The sequence below is a fragment of the Neoarius graeffei genome, chromosome 19, assembly GCF_027579695.1.
Source record: "Neoarius graeffei isolate fNeoGra1 chromosome 19, fNeoGra1.pri, whole genome shotgun sequence".
NCBI classification, from domain to species: Eukaryota; Metazoa; Chordata; class Actinopteri; order Siluriformes; family Ariidae; genus Neoarius; species Neoarius graeffei.
The window spans coordinates 13,263,572-13,276,324 of record NC_083587.1 but is presented as its reverse complement, the minus strand read 5'-3'; the positions used below and the strand labels follow the sequence as shown (position 1 = coordinate 13,276,324).

Genomic DNA, 12,753 nt, shown 5'->3' with positions numbered 1-12,753 from the left:
ACCATTCACGTACACTGGGCACGCACGTGCTGGGATAACACACAGCTTTCTTCTAGAAAGGCTCATATGATAGGAGCGTGACGAATCAGGGAAGAATACGTCATGTCTGATGAGACCCAATCAAGAAGTGAGTGTGGGTTTCTGCATCATCATTTCCAAACGTCTCCGTTTTCACCGTTGGCAGTAAAACATCACCCCGGAGTCTTCACGTTAAAACCAGACCAGCACTCCTGAGTCATGTGGACGCCGGGCGTAAACACAGCAAAAGTGATGTGTTTTGAAACTAAAACATTTGTGTGGATGTTGCCTCAGATCTAAAACTGTGTCGTGAATGTAATTAAAGTGCTTTATCTCAAAGAACTGATGGAGCACCTCAGAGGAGTGCTGAACGTGTTGAAGATTAAAACACAAATTCAGTAAACTCACAACGCTTAAAGAATATTTGGTTTGTCTCTCTCCAGGAACGTAAGCACAGATGCTTTCTGTTTCAGATTTCAGACTTCAGGTAGAACCCAGTAGGAAACTTGGACCAGACCAGGAACTTTTGAGGAACCATTATTGATGATATAATATTGATATCATGATCAGTTCTATCACAGCACACTTGTAAGATGTTATCATGGGAATGTTACTGAAATCAGAATCACAACACAGTCATCTGAACCTTTATATGCGTAAAAGACAAAAAAAAACTGCACTGACTTTTTTTTAAAAATCTGTTCCTCCTTTTTAGTGTTTATTTTTGTACACATTCATTAAAATTATCATCAAATACATTTTTAAAAGATCATTTAAATGCAGGAACCCGATGTGTATCGAGATCAGTGGCGGCTGGTAGTCTTTCAAACAGGGGAGGCTGGTCGGTTACGATATTTCCAGATTTTAAAAGAAAAAAGAAAAAACACATCAATTTTGCCCATACTCTTGCCTCTGATCTAGCTGATTTTTGGCAGGGTCACAAACTGTGAAATAACAGGTTCTTTTGGCCCATTAGCCTACTGTCCAATATACATGATGATGGTGTTGGGGGGGTATATTTTAACATTTTATATTTTAAAATTGTGGCATGTGGCATGTTGTTTAAAAATTGATCATTATTGAAAGCAGCTCTTTGTCAGGAACCTCAGCAGTAACAGCAGAGTGTTCTGGAATAGGCACAAGCACTGACCTTGGGGAGCCAAACATAGAGCTGGGTGCCACACATTTCATTCAATGATACTTTCCCTATATTTTACTTATTTTGACTGAGAAATGTTTTATTGACAATTTTGATAACCCTTCACTTTTAATCCAGGTCTGTAGTGTGAAATGTTCTCGGCTGTGTTTTTGTTTAAAAATGTTTTCCAAATTGTAGCTGTGTTTAATTCATATCCAGAAAAATATATATTCCAATATAATATACTCAGCATAAACATTTTAAATAGATTCTATATTTTTGGTCCATCCATGACATATTACTAAAGTAGCCTATTTACTGTTGTTGATGTGGGTCACTTGCTGTTAGCCAATTCACTTTCTCATACCAGGAGAGCTGAAAGGAACGAGTATTATTCCCTACCTTTTTCACCAAGTCAATTTGAGGCGTTGGTCTACCCTGCGCTTTAATTTTAATTTTATTCCTCGAAAGGAAGACTGGCAAAAGGCTTCGCCAAAATTAAATCAGCAATACTTGGCATCCGTGCGCAGCTTTCTTGCTAGCTGACGAGCCCCCTCAAGTTCAAGTTCAGTCACTCAAATAAACGAAATTTCTGGAACTAAGATAGCAAACTTGACAACACTATATTTACACTTTATTTACAATGAAAATATATACAAACTAAAAAAGCTGGTAGAAACCGTACGTAATGAATTAAATCGAAATGTAAGCTGATCTCTTACAATACACCACAGCACTTGCGAATCCGCATGGGACTGAACTGAAATTCACCGCTGCCTGTCTATACTTGAAACGAGCTGTCAATCAAAGAAAATATCCAGCCGCTTTCACCAATCACCAGTCTCCTCGCGGAAAGCTTTGCCATGTTCCTCCCACTGTGAGGCTGGGAGTCCGTGGGAGTCCGTGGGCGGGCGTTTTCGCAGTATTTGTCCAATAATCGTCTTGCATTTTGATATTGAAAAGCGCATAGCTCCCAAATGCCATTGAAGTCCACTGAGGCTGGGCTGCATCGCGTTGTCACGAGGGGGAAAAACTCACGCACACATTAGGTGAACTGGGGAAAGTTATAACAGAATGATGTCGCACTGTAGTTGGGTTGAGCACATATATTTCTATGATTCTGGATCTGAAATAGCAATGTTATAAGGTCGGCTATAACATAAGCCGAGCGCAATTCATCCTACACGATGTTCGTCATTTTTAGAGGAGGCTGAGCCTCCCTCGTTGTCTTAGAGCAATTGCCCGTGATCGAGATCAATGTCAAGTAACAAAGAAATGTCTTGAAATATTCGTATCTATGATATTTTTGTCTTGTACCACAGCGCAAGTAAATAAATGCTCGAAGCTGATTGGTCAGAAGGTGTGCAATGTTTCAGTGCGACTTGGACTGAAGCTCCAGCCAGAACATGCGCTCGTTGTAATATGGCAATTTAAAAAAAAGCATGATTTTAAAAACATGCTGTTTAACAAAGTAAAAGGCATAATATTGGAATTTTTTAAATCATGGTAAAGCACCGATGCTTTTATTTATCAAAATTCTCAGACAACTTCAGGACATATGGCTGGTTGGATTCTCATGCCTCTTTTCCACCAAAGCAGTTCCAGGGCTGGTTCGGGGCCAGTTTGGAACCGGGTTTTCTGTTTCCACTGACAAAGAACTGGCTCTGGGGCCAGAAAAACTGGTTCCAGGCTAGCACCAACTCTCTGCTGGGCCAGAGGAAAGAACCGCTTACGTCAGCGGGGGGGCGGAGTTGTTAAGACCAACAACAATAACAAGACTGCGAAAGATCGCTATTTTTAAGCGACGAGAAGCAGCAGCTGTACAAATGCGAAGTCATCCATTATTATTATTATTGTTGTTGTTGCTGCTGCTGCTGCTTCTTCCACGTTGTTTTTGCTTCAATATTCGCGCCAAGGTTTATGCAAATGTAGCGATGTAACTGACGTATACAGTGACGTAATGACATATAGAGCGACGTAACTGACATATACAGCGACGTAATGACGTGGCTTCCCTTAGCACCGCGAGCTATGGAAAAGCAGACTGGTTCTCAGCTGGCTCGCAAGTTGAACGAGTTGTGAACCAGCACCAGCACTGGCCCCGAACCAGCCCTGGAACTGATTTGGTGGAAAAGGGGTATCAGAGAACTGAAACTGCATGGATCAGATATATTCCTGCTCGTTCACCACATCCCACATCCCAGCTTGGGTCTTGCGAACAGTTCTGTGAATCTGAACCAGAACCCGAGCTGTGACCTGCACACGACCCTCCATCCTGTAGAAGGACGTGGACGGCTGCCATGTTTGAGCATCTGCTGTGGGATTGTGGGCAGAATGACAGCAGCGTGAAGTTTCTCCTCTCACACAGTGTCAAAACTCACCATGCAGACACTTCAGAAAACGACACGAACCAGAAGAGCTAGAGAGAAAATTCACCTGCGTTTACACAGAGAAGATCAGAGAAGGTCCCACAGCACACCGTTAACAGCAGTGTGATTTCCCAGGATGGTGTGGAGCTGCGTTAGATTACACACCATTACTGCTGTTCCTCCTCCATTACACACAAATAACACCAGAACCTAAAGTGAGCCTCAGAGCCCACATTCAGGCGTGGAACAGAGGAACATCTCTCACACAGGAAAAAACACACTTCACACACAGACTCCGAGACGACGTGATGGACAGATGGTCATCGCTTGGAGACAGAATCGATCGCTGACTGTCCTTCATACACAATAATCTCATTACACATGGCACATATCTGTGTTTCTTGACAAACATATACATTTTTAATTAAAATATTAAACGTTATGCAGCTTTTTGTTTTCATGCACCAAAGTGCTGATCTGGAAACAACCAGTAAACGTTCATCAGACTCTATCAATCACAGAAGTCATGACCTAATGGTTAGAGAAGCAGCTTTGGAACCACAAGGTTGCTGGTTCAATTCCCAACACCAGCAGGAATGGCTGAACTGCCCTTGAGCAAGGCACCGAACCCCTAGTTGCTCTGGGTGTCCTGTATGTTGCTCTGGATAACAGTGTCTGCTAAATGCATTTAATGAAATGATCGGAAAAAAGTGAAAATTTATTCTTACAATTTAACTGTCGACATTATTATTATCTTTTAATGTAACATTACTTTTATAGTGTTTTATTTAAAGTTTTAATGAAGTCCTCTATTTGTACACACTTTTTATGACATTTTATCTTTTATACTTTTATCATTTTCTTCTTTCTGTAACAGCTATTTATTACATCATTATTATCTTTTTACTTTTTCTTCATTTCTTTTTCACTTCACATTATAAAGCACTTAGATTCATTGAAATGGATAAAGTGTGTGATATAAAAAGTTAATTATCATTATTATTATTATTATTATTATTATTATTAAATACAGCTGAATCATTCCACTCTGCACAGACGCGTGTGAAATAGTCCACATCACATCAGGTTTATTTATATTCAGATTCCTGTGAAGAGAAAATCACACTGTACGTGTGAAACGTCTTCTTCTGTCAGGTCTGTGCCTAAAAAAATGGCAAACAAATCACAGACGTTCATCTACAACTCACTTATTAAATTCAATTTTTCTAAAATAATCATTAAAGTTGTCAATCTGAAAGATGAAACAGTCAGCGACGTGTCATGCGGCATGTTGTTATTAATGCTGACAAACACTGACAAAAATACATTTTCATGACTCACATCTTTAACGGCATCACTTTAAAATGTCAGCTATGCAGAAATATGAAATACAGTGGACCGTAATGTCCATGACTTTTTGATAAAAAGAATTTTAACAGAAATTGAAATAAAATTATGGCATTAGTGTTATCTGTGTAAAGATTAAAAACTGGCAGCACGCTCTTTACGCTGACGTTATGGAAGAATTTTGGTTCCCTACAGAAACTCTGGGTTGTTCTTTAACCCTTTAAACTCTCAGGAGGCTTCAGTTGCTGCACTCTTGGAAGATCTCCTGAAGGACCTTTCTGTCTAACAGTGAACCATGAAGCTAAATGTCACATTCTAGATATTAAGAAGAAAACAATGAGCAACAATCTGGAGATTGTCTCACACACTTCCCCAGTTAATACACACCCCTTTCTTTCTTTCTTTAAGAAAAAAAAGGATTCTTTAAAGGTTCCTTATGGGTTCCTCTCTTCCAAAAAGGGTTTCTGATAGGGAAACATTTCAGCGTTCCCCCAATGAGACAATGCGTGGCTCCAGATGTAAAATCTCTTTCACTGAAGAATACAACATCTCATCTCATCTCATCATCTCTAGCCGCTTTATCCTGTTCTACAGGGTCGCAGGCAAGCTGGAGCCTATCCCAGCTGACTACGGGCGAAAGGCGGGGTGCACCCTGGACAAGTCGCCAGGTCATCACAGGGCTGACACATAGACACAGACAACCATTCACACTCACATTCACACCTACGGTCAATTTAGAGTCACCAGTTAACCTAACCTGCATGTCTTTGGACTGTGGGGGAAACCGGAGCACCCGGAGGAAACCCACGCAGACACGGGGAGAACATGCAAACTCCGCACAGAAAGGCCCTCGCCGGCCACGGGGCTCGAACCCAGGACCTTCTTGCTGTGAGGCGACAGCGCTAACCACTACACCACCGTGCCGCCCCAAGAATACAACAGTTAATGAAATAATAAAGTGGGAGTTGAAGGACTTTAGTCATTGTGCTAGTTTCAGAATGAACTAAAGAAAATGGCATGACACTGCAGAAATGTCCTGAGTGACATGGTGTGATGAAGCGCAGTTACTGTAACCATCCTGAAGCTGATTCATCCCTGGGTTCCTGCTGTCTTCCGTTCCTATAAACAGTCATTCCCTCACCACATTTTTTTCTCTCTTCAAGTTAAAAAAAAACAAAACAAAAAACTTATCGCAGCTTGTCATGTCACCAAGAAACGTAAACTCCTCTGTCCTGAAGATGTCTGAAAAGTTCCAGCTTCACCTCTGACTGTTACAAAGCGCTGACACTGGAGACTCCTTCCATCCGTGTTAAATAAACACACTTCTCCTCACAGAAGGCGAGAGAGAAACTACTGGCAGATCTTCTGCTAGAGAAAATTAATTAACCCCCTTCTGACCAATCACAATCCAGAATTCTACAAACAAGCATTAAAAAATTATTTTTTATATCTCGCTATAAGCGAAGATGTTATTCATTCCAGCGACATAAAAATCCTGAACATGTTGCTAAAAGACAGACAGTGTCAGACGCTCGCTCAGGCTCAGGCATGCTGGGAAATTAATGACTTCAGCTCAGCAGCTTCACCTTCTCAAGCTCATGCAGAAGAGCTGAAGCACAACTCTGGATTACAGAAACGTGCCATGGGCAGCTACAAGCCCAGACCCGCTGTGAATGCACATGTTGCTGCATCAGCATGATGACATGAAGAATGTCATATGAGGAGTTCTCGAAAAGGAGAAAGATGTTATTATCCACACCGTTCTCGAAACATGGTGAAAGGGCCTTAAATTCAAGTGTGTTAGTATGAAGACATCATTCAGCAGGATATCATCATCCACATGGGCAAGGAGAGAGAGAGAGAGAGAGAGAGAGAGAGAGAGAGAGAGAGAGAGCATCTGTTTCCTTTGGATGCAAGAGAAATAGTTTGTCCTCTCTGAGTCACGCGAACAAACATGGCTCCTTAATCGCTGGTCCCAAAAATAAATCAAATGATCTGTAAGGAGGAACTCAGAACCAACTGCAGCAGCACATTAGGGCATTGCACCTCAACGCCTCTGCTGTCGACGCTTCCTTTCTGCTCTTTTCTACTCAGGAAGCTCAGGCTCTGTATAAATCGGTTCCGCCGTGTCCTGTCACCAACGCCACCTTTCATTCACGCCTCCTGTAACACCTCAAACGTGCTGAAATATCCGTCAGAGTGTCCACTCGCTCAGTGCTGCTCACACCGAGCCCACAACACCGAAATGAGTTTCTCTACAGGCTTCACCGTGATCACTATCGCAATAATCACTTACACCATAAACCACAATGTTTAACACACATTAGAAGATGGTGAGTGTGAAACTCTAATCAGAGCCTCAGATGTCACCGATATCCTGCTGCATGAAGAGCTGTAATAATCAGGTAATTATCACATTAGTTTAGTTTAACAAAATGGCTTCCACACTGTCAACAGCACGTAGAATAGCACTTGATCCAGCACAGAGTATTATTTTATTGTTATGTTGTTTTTTATGTCGCGCTCTGACACTCGTGTTTAACTTCATCAAGCCACAAGGCACTAAACTGTAACGTGTACAGCAGTGATTCTCAACCACTGGGCCACTACCCACTCCATCTAGTGGGCCACGATTTTTTTTCCCCAAAGTTGAAGTTAATTTTTACTTGTAGTAGGGTACAATTGCTGGGTTGCATCCCGACATCACATCCGCCTCATTAAGCTACGGTCACACTACAGCTCGCGATGCTTTACGATTGGTTATTGATGAAAATGAGGCGTTTTGGTGGCGATATACACGTGAGCTAAGAGTTGTGGTCACACAGCAGGCGAACACTTCACTGTCACACCTTTGCATGCTTTAGCCTGCCGCGCTCGCTCATGGAGCACGTCGTGTGCGTGCTTAGGACCCGGTCATTATGGGAAACGCCTGATACTGATTTGAGCGCAATCAGCACGCACAGATACGGACGCCGTTTTCAAAGAGACTTTGAGAAATATTATCATCATCACTGCCACGTTTGTTTCCAGCCATGTTTACAACACTGTTTAAATACTCTGCTTTTGCTTTTGTAAATATCACGCCTGCTAATAAACACTCTTCCTGCACTTACATCCATCTACCGCCATCTATCTTGTAGTGTCCTGATCTCCAGAGCTTTAACCCAGCCACATATAAAAAGTTGTTCTCCTCCATGCTCTTCCAGGTTTTCATCTGTGTGTCCATGTAGAACGATGTCTGCAGCACCAGGTAGTTTGAGATATCAGGGAACTCAACGGATGGATAATTTTCCAGCTCATAGGAAAAATCCTTCTTTGTTAGCGTGTAAGGATCTAATACCACTGAGTGGTTTCTATATCCACTTCTTTTGAATGGGCTTCTTTGTTTTAATAACTTGCCTGTTTGCTGAATACAAACATGGCAATAAGTTCTTGTGTTAATGGACCAGACTCCACTTTTGGATCATTAATCCCTTTTGACTGAGAATGGCCTGCATCCATGGTTTGGCTTCTGGTACATCCATACAGTTTTAAATACAACACCTACAATTAAAAGCAGTTTGTTTTTATTGCATTTATTTAATTCCTGGGCTCCCATCTGTAACAGGGAGTGATGTTGCATTCCATTAATACACTTTACAGTAGATTATTAGATTCTAATAGAACAGATGAGCCAAAATAATTGGGGATCTTTTTTACTTGTTACAAGTATGAATAGATGGGCCTTAAAATAGAAAAGGTTAAGAACCTCTGGTGTACAGGATTACACACAGGTGATTTTTTTTGCCAAATTAATAAAATAATGCTGCTCTTTTTGCTGATTAAATGCACTGAGGTCTGAAAACCAATGTGCAGGATTCCAGTGTAAGAACTTCACTCTGCACTTAATTCACCTTTCACCCAGGCCTTTTTTGAACAGCCACATAACAGGTCATAAATCACGTGTTCTTTAGTTCTCTCTCACTCTAACCTTCTAGCATTTCTAACCAAAAAACCTGCAAACACAACATTCAAGGCTCTGTGATGTAAAAACTTGCTTTTCCATTAATCTGGATTTACACACTCACACTGCAGGAGTGTAGCGTGTGTTCAGATGTTTTTATAAAGCGCTGCTATAACAGCGTCACAGCCTCTCAGGATTCGCCCTGAGCTCTGGGCGTTTTACAGCAGGTGTGGTCTTGTTCTATTACTGCTGTATAATAAGCCTTTGTTGTAGGTAAACAAGATCTTCTCTAACAGAATGACTTTTTCATGTGTCATGTTTGCAGCATGTACAGAAATGCAGCACTGCTGCTAAAGTAAATAAAGCAAAAGTGGTGAATTTGTGGTATAATTTAATTTCTCATGCATGAGGATCAGATAAGGAAAAGATGGAGTGGCATCACTGCTCAAATCCATGCAAGCAAAAACGTGAGGCACACATACACTTCCCCAGTGAGACGAGTGTGCACACGGCACTGCGTGACCTAATTTCACTCACAAGGGACCCTAGAAAGGCAACAAGCTCGTGGGCAGGCATGAGGAAGAGAGCTCAGCTTGCCAATGGGTGTGGTGATGATGTGAATACAGCATCCAAGACGGATGAATTCTTGAGACGAGCAGAAAATATTTCACAAGGGCCAGAGTTTAATAGCTGATTTAACACCAGACACTCGAGGACGCTGAAGTCAAAACATGAGTTCTGTGATGCTCTGAAATACAGGAGCAGCTTTCATTCAAACACGACCAAAAAGATTTCAGCAGAGGTTTGTAGATTTCTCTGATCTGACACCATCTTAAACACACAGAGTCAATACGAGAAGCAGGAAGGCAGCCAGGCAGGAAAGAGAGAGCAGCAGTGGATAATAGTGATTATAATATCCACATGCAGGCGGAGCGTCTGCTCTCACATGACACCTCACTTCAGTTCAAGCCCAGACATGATGGAGGCGAAACGAGGCAAGGCGAGGCAAGGTGCTGCAGGTGGGATTGTGCTGCATTACTGTTGTGCCCATGTACAATAAGACCTGCCGTTTCTCACCAGAGGCAGCGTAATGACAAGGTTGGAAAGGTGGAGTCGACTCCAAGCACCCCAAGTGAGCACAGTGACAGGGGGAGGCGAGGCAGTTTGACCTGTCAGGGGGCAGAAATATCTGCTGATGCCCTACGGTTCTGGCTCACTTGGACTTAGATTGGGGGGAAACTGTGGATGCAAACCATTTGAGATTGAGATCAGAAGCAAAGGAACAAAAGAGTAGCAGCACTGAGGCGCAGTCCTTCATTCATTCTAGAGAAAATAGCGCTGCTCTTTTTTCTTTCTCTCTCTCTCTCTCTCTCTCTCACACACACACACACACGAAATGGCGGATTGTGCAAAAACACACTGCTCTATAAGGTATAAGAATGATAAATGTGTAAATCTGTGAGTGTGTAAACAGAGCCTCCTGCAGATTCAGCACGCAGGTGCCTTCAGTGGCGGCTTTGTGAACGTCCCCGAATTTCTGTGAAAAGCGAATAAATTTCTGCATCTTTATAAAAACAATCGACCCGGAAAATTTAAGCAGAGGAACAGTTTCCGATTTCAGCCCAAAAATCTCCTGGTGGAACTCAGCTCTCTGACATGAACACAGTGGGTTTGGAGCACGCTCTGCTGCTCTGATCGGAGGAACTGATGTTCCATTGTAGCTCAGGATCAAAGTCACACACACACACACACACACACACAGTGCAACACTGTTATATTCGCCGTGATATGGTTTATTGTTAGTATTATTTCCTTGCGCAGAGATCAGAGGAGGAAACCTCACACCTCCGAGGACAATCAGAGGCCTGCGCTCCTTCACGCGCCTCCTGTCAGCACCGTGAAGCAGAACCGGCTGGAAAACCCAGAAGAGCGCGCGCAGGTGCAGTGCACGGAACCCACCAGCAGCCAGACCCACATTCTCCTCATCAGAACCTCAGCAGATCCTCGGTGTGAAGCTCGGATTACTCACCCGCAGAGCCGACAGGTCGATCTCATCCAGGCTGCGGGCCGGAGAGTCGCTCGCCATCATGATTCCGTCCGAGTTCACTGCCGCTGGAAACCTGCTCGATCAAACCCGAAACTGCATGTGGAGCTGCAGCGATCCCGCAATTCCTCACTCAGCAGCACATCTCTCTCTCGCTCTCGCTCTCTCTCTGGTCCCCGGATGATGGCTGCAGTCCCCCAGTTTCTTCTCTGCTTCCACACGACCGACAGCAGCTCGAGCGATTTCGGTGCTACATTGGCGCGCGCGGATCGGTCGTTGGCTCGCGACGTTTCGTGTGCGTGTGAGTGTGTGTGAAGGTGAAAAGGAACAAGAGCGCGCGGACACGCAAATCAACTCGCAGTCAAACAGTGTCAATCAGCGCGTTCAACCGGGAGTGGCTGGGCTGAGGGGGCGGGGCTGAAGGGCTTACAGTCACGCCCATCATCCGCACTCACACACGCACGCACGCGCTTGGCACATGCGCACGCACAGGGTGCACTGAAAGCGAGCTTCAAAACTTCCTGTGCGCGTTATTTCTTGATTGTGTGTGTGTGTTGCAAAAGTCAGTTTTCCGCATTTATAAATGTCATGAAAACAGATCCCCTTAAACGACTGCCACTTTAAATTTTTTAAATTTCCAGTTTCCTCTCTCTCTCTGCTGTCTCACTGATCTCTCTCTGCTGTTTCACTGCTCTCTTTCTCTCTCTTTGCTCTCTCTCATTACTGCTCACTCTCTCTCTCTGTTGTCTCACTGCTCTCTCTCTCACTGCTCTCTCTCTGCTGTCTCACTGCTCTCTCTCTCTCTGCTGTCTCACTGCCCTCTCTCACTCTCTCTGCTGTCTCACTGCTCTCTCTAACTGCTGTCTCACTGCTCTTTCTCTGCTGTCTCACTGCTCTCTCTCTGCTGTCTCACTTCTCTCTCTCTGTTGTCTCACTGCTCTCTCTCCCTGCTGCCTCATTGCTCTTGCTCTCTCTCACTATCTGTCTCTGTTGTCTCACTGCTCTCTCTTACTCTCTCTGCTGTCTCACTGCTCTCTCTCACTGTTGTCTCACTGCTCTGTCTCTGCTGTCTTACTGCTTGCTCTCTCTCTCTCTCTGTTGTCTCACTGCTCTCTCTGCTGTCTCACTGATTGCTGTCTTTCTCTGCTGTCTCACTGCTCTCTCTCTGCTGTCTCACTGCTCTCTCTCTCTGCTGTCTCACTGCTCTCTCTCTGCTGTCTCAAGTTCTCTGCTGTCTCTGCCGTCTCACTGCTCTCTCTCTCTCTGCTGTCTCCCTGCTCTCACTCTCTCTCTGCTCTCTTTCACTCTCTGCTCTCTCTCTCTGCTCTATCTCTTTGCTGTCTCACTGTTCTCTCTCTCTCTGCTGTCTCACTGCTCTCTCTCTGCTGTCTTACTGCTCTCTCTCTGCTGTCTCACTGCTCTCTCTCTGCTGCCTCACTGCTCTCTCTGTGCTGTCTCACTGCTCTCTCTCTGCTGTCTCACTGCTCTCTCCCTCTGTCTGCTGTCTCACTGCTCTCTGCTGTCTCTGGCATCTCACTGCTCTCTCTGCTGTCTCACTGCTCTTGCTCTCTGCTCTCTTTCTCTCTCTGCTCTCTCTCTCACTGATCTCTCTCTCTCTCTGCTATCTCACTGCTCTCTCTCTCTCTCTCTCTCTCTCTCTCTCTCTCTCTTTCCCTGCTGCCTCATTACTCTCTCTCACTCTCTCTCTCTCTCTGCTGTCTCACTGCTCTCTCTCTGCTGTCTCACTGCTCTCTCTTTGCTCTCTCTCTGCTGTCTCACTGCTCTCTCTCTGCTCTCTCTCTGCTGTCTCACTGCTCTCTCTCTCTGCTGTCTTACTGCTCTGTCTCTCTCTGCTGTCTCACTGCTCTCTCTCACTCTCTCTCTGCTGTCTCAC

At 44.1% G+C, this 12,753-nt stretch overlaps 1 protein-coding gene across 5 annotated transcripts in view; it reads right to left on the bottom strand.

Moving 5' to 3' along the window:
• Window positions 1-11,240, bottom strand: part of tnikb (TRAF2 and NCK interacting kinase b) — a 91,175-nt gene extending 79,935 nt beyond the window's left edge. For 3 of the 5 annotated variants that reach the window (XM_060899675.1, XM_060899680.1, XM_060899676.1), the window contains exon 1: window positions 10,845-11,239. In XM_060899675.1, the coding sequence (XP_060755658.1) occupies window positions 10,845-10,904 (60 nt within the window). In that variant the 5' untranslated portion in view covers window positions 10,905-11,239. Of the gene's footprint in view, window positions 1-10,844 lie in introns of all 5 variants that reach the window. The other 2 variants (XM_060899674.1, XM_060899679.1) reach the window with 1 other exon arrangement.
• Between the last annotated feature and the right edge of the window lie 1,513 nt (window positions 11,241-12,753).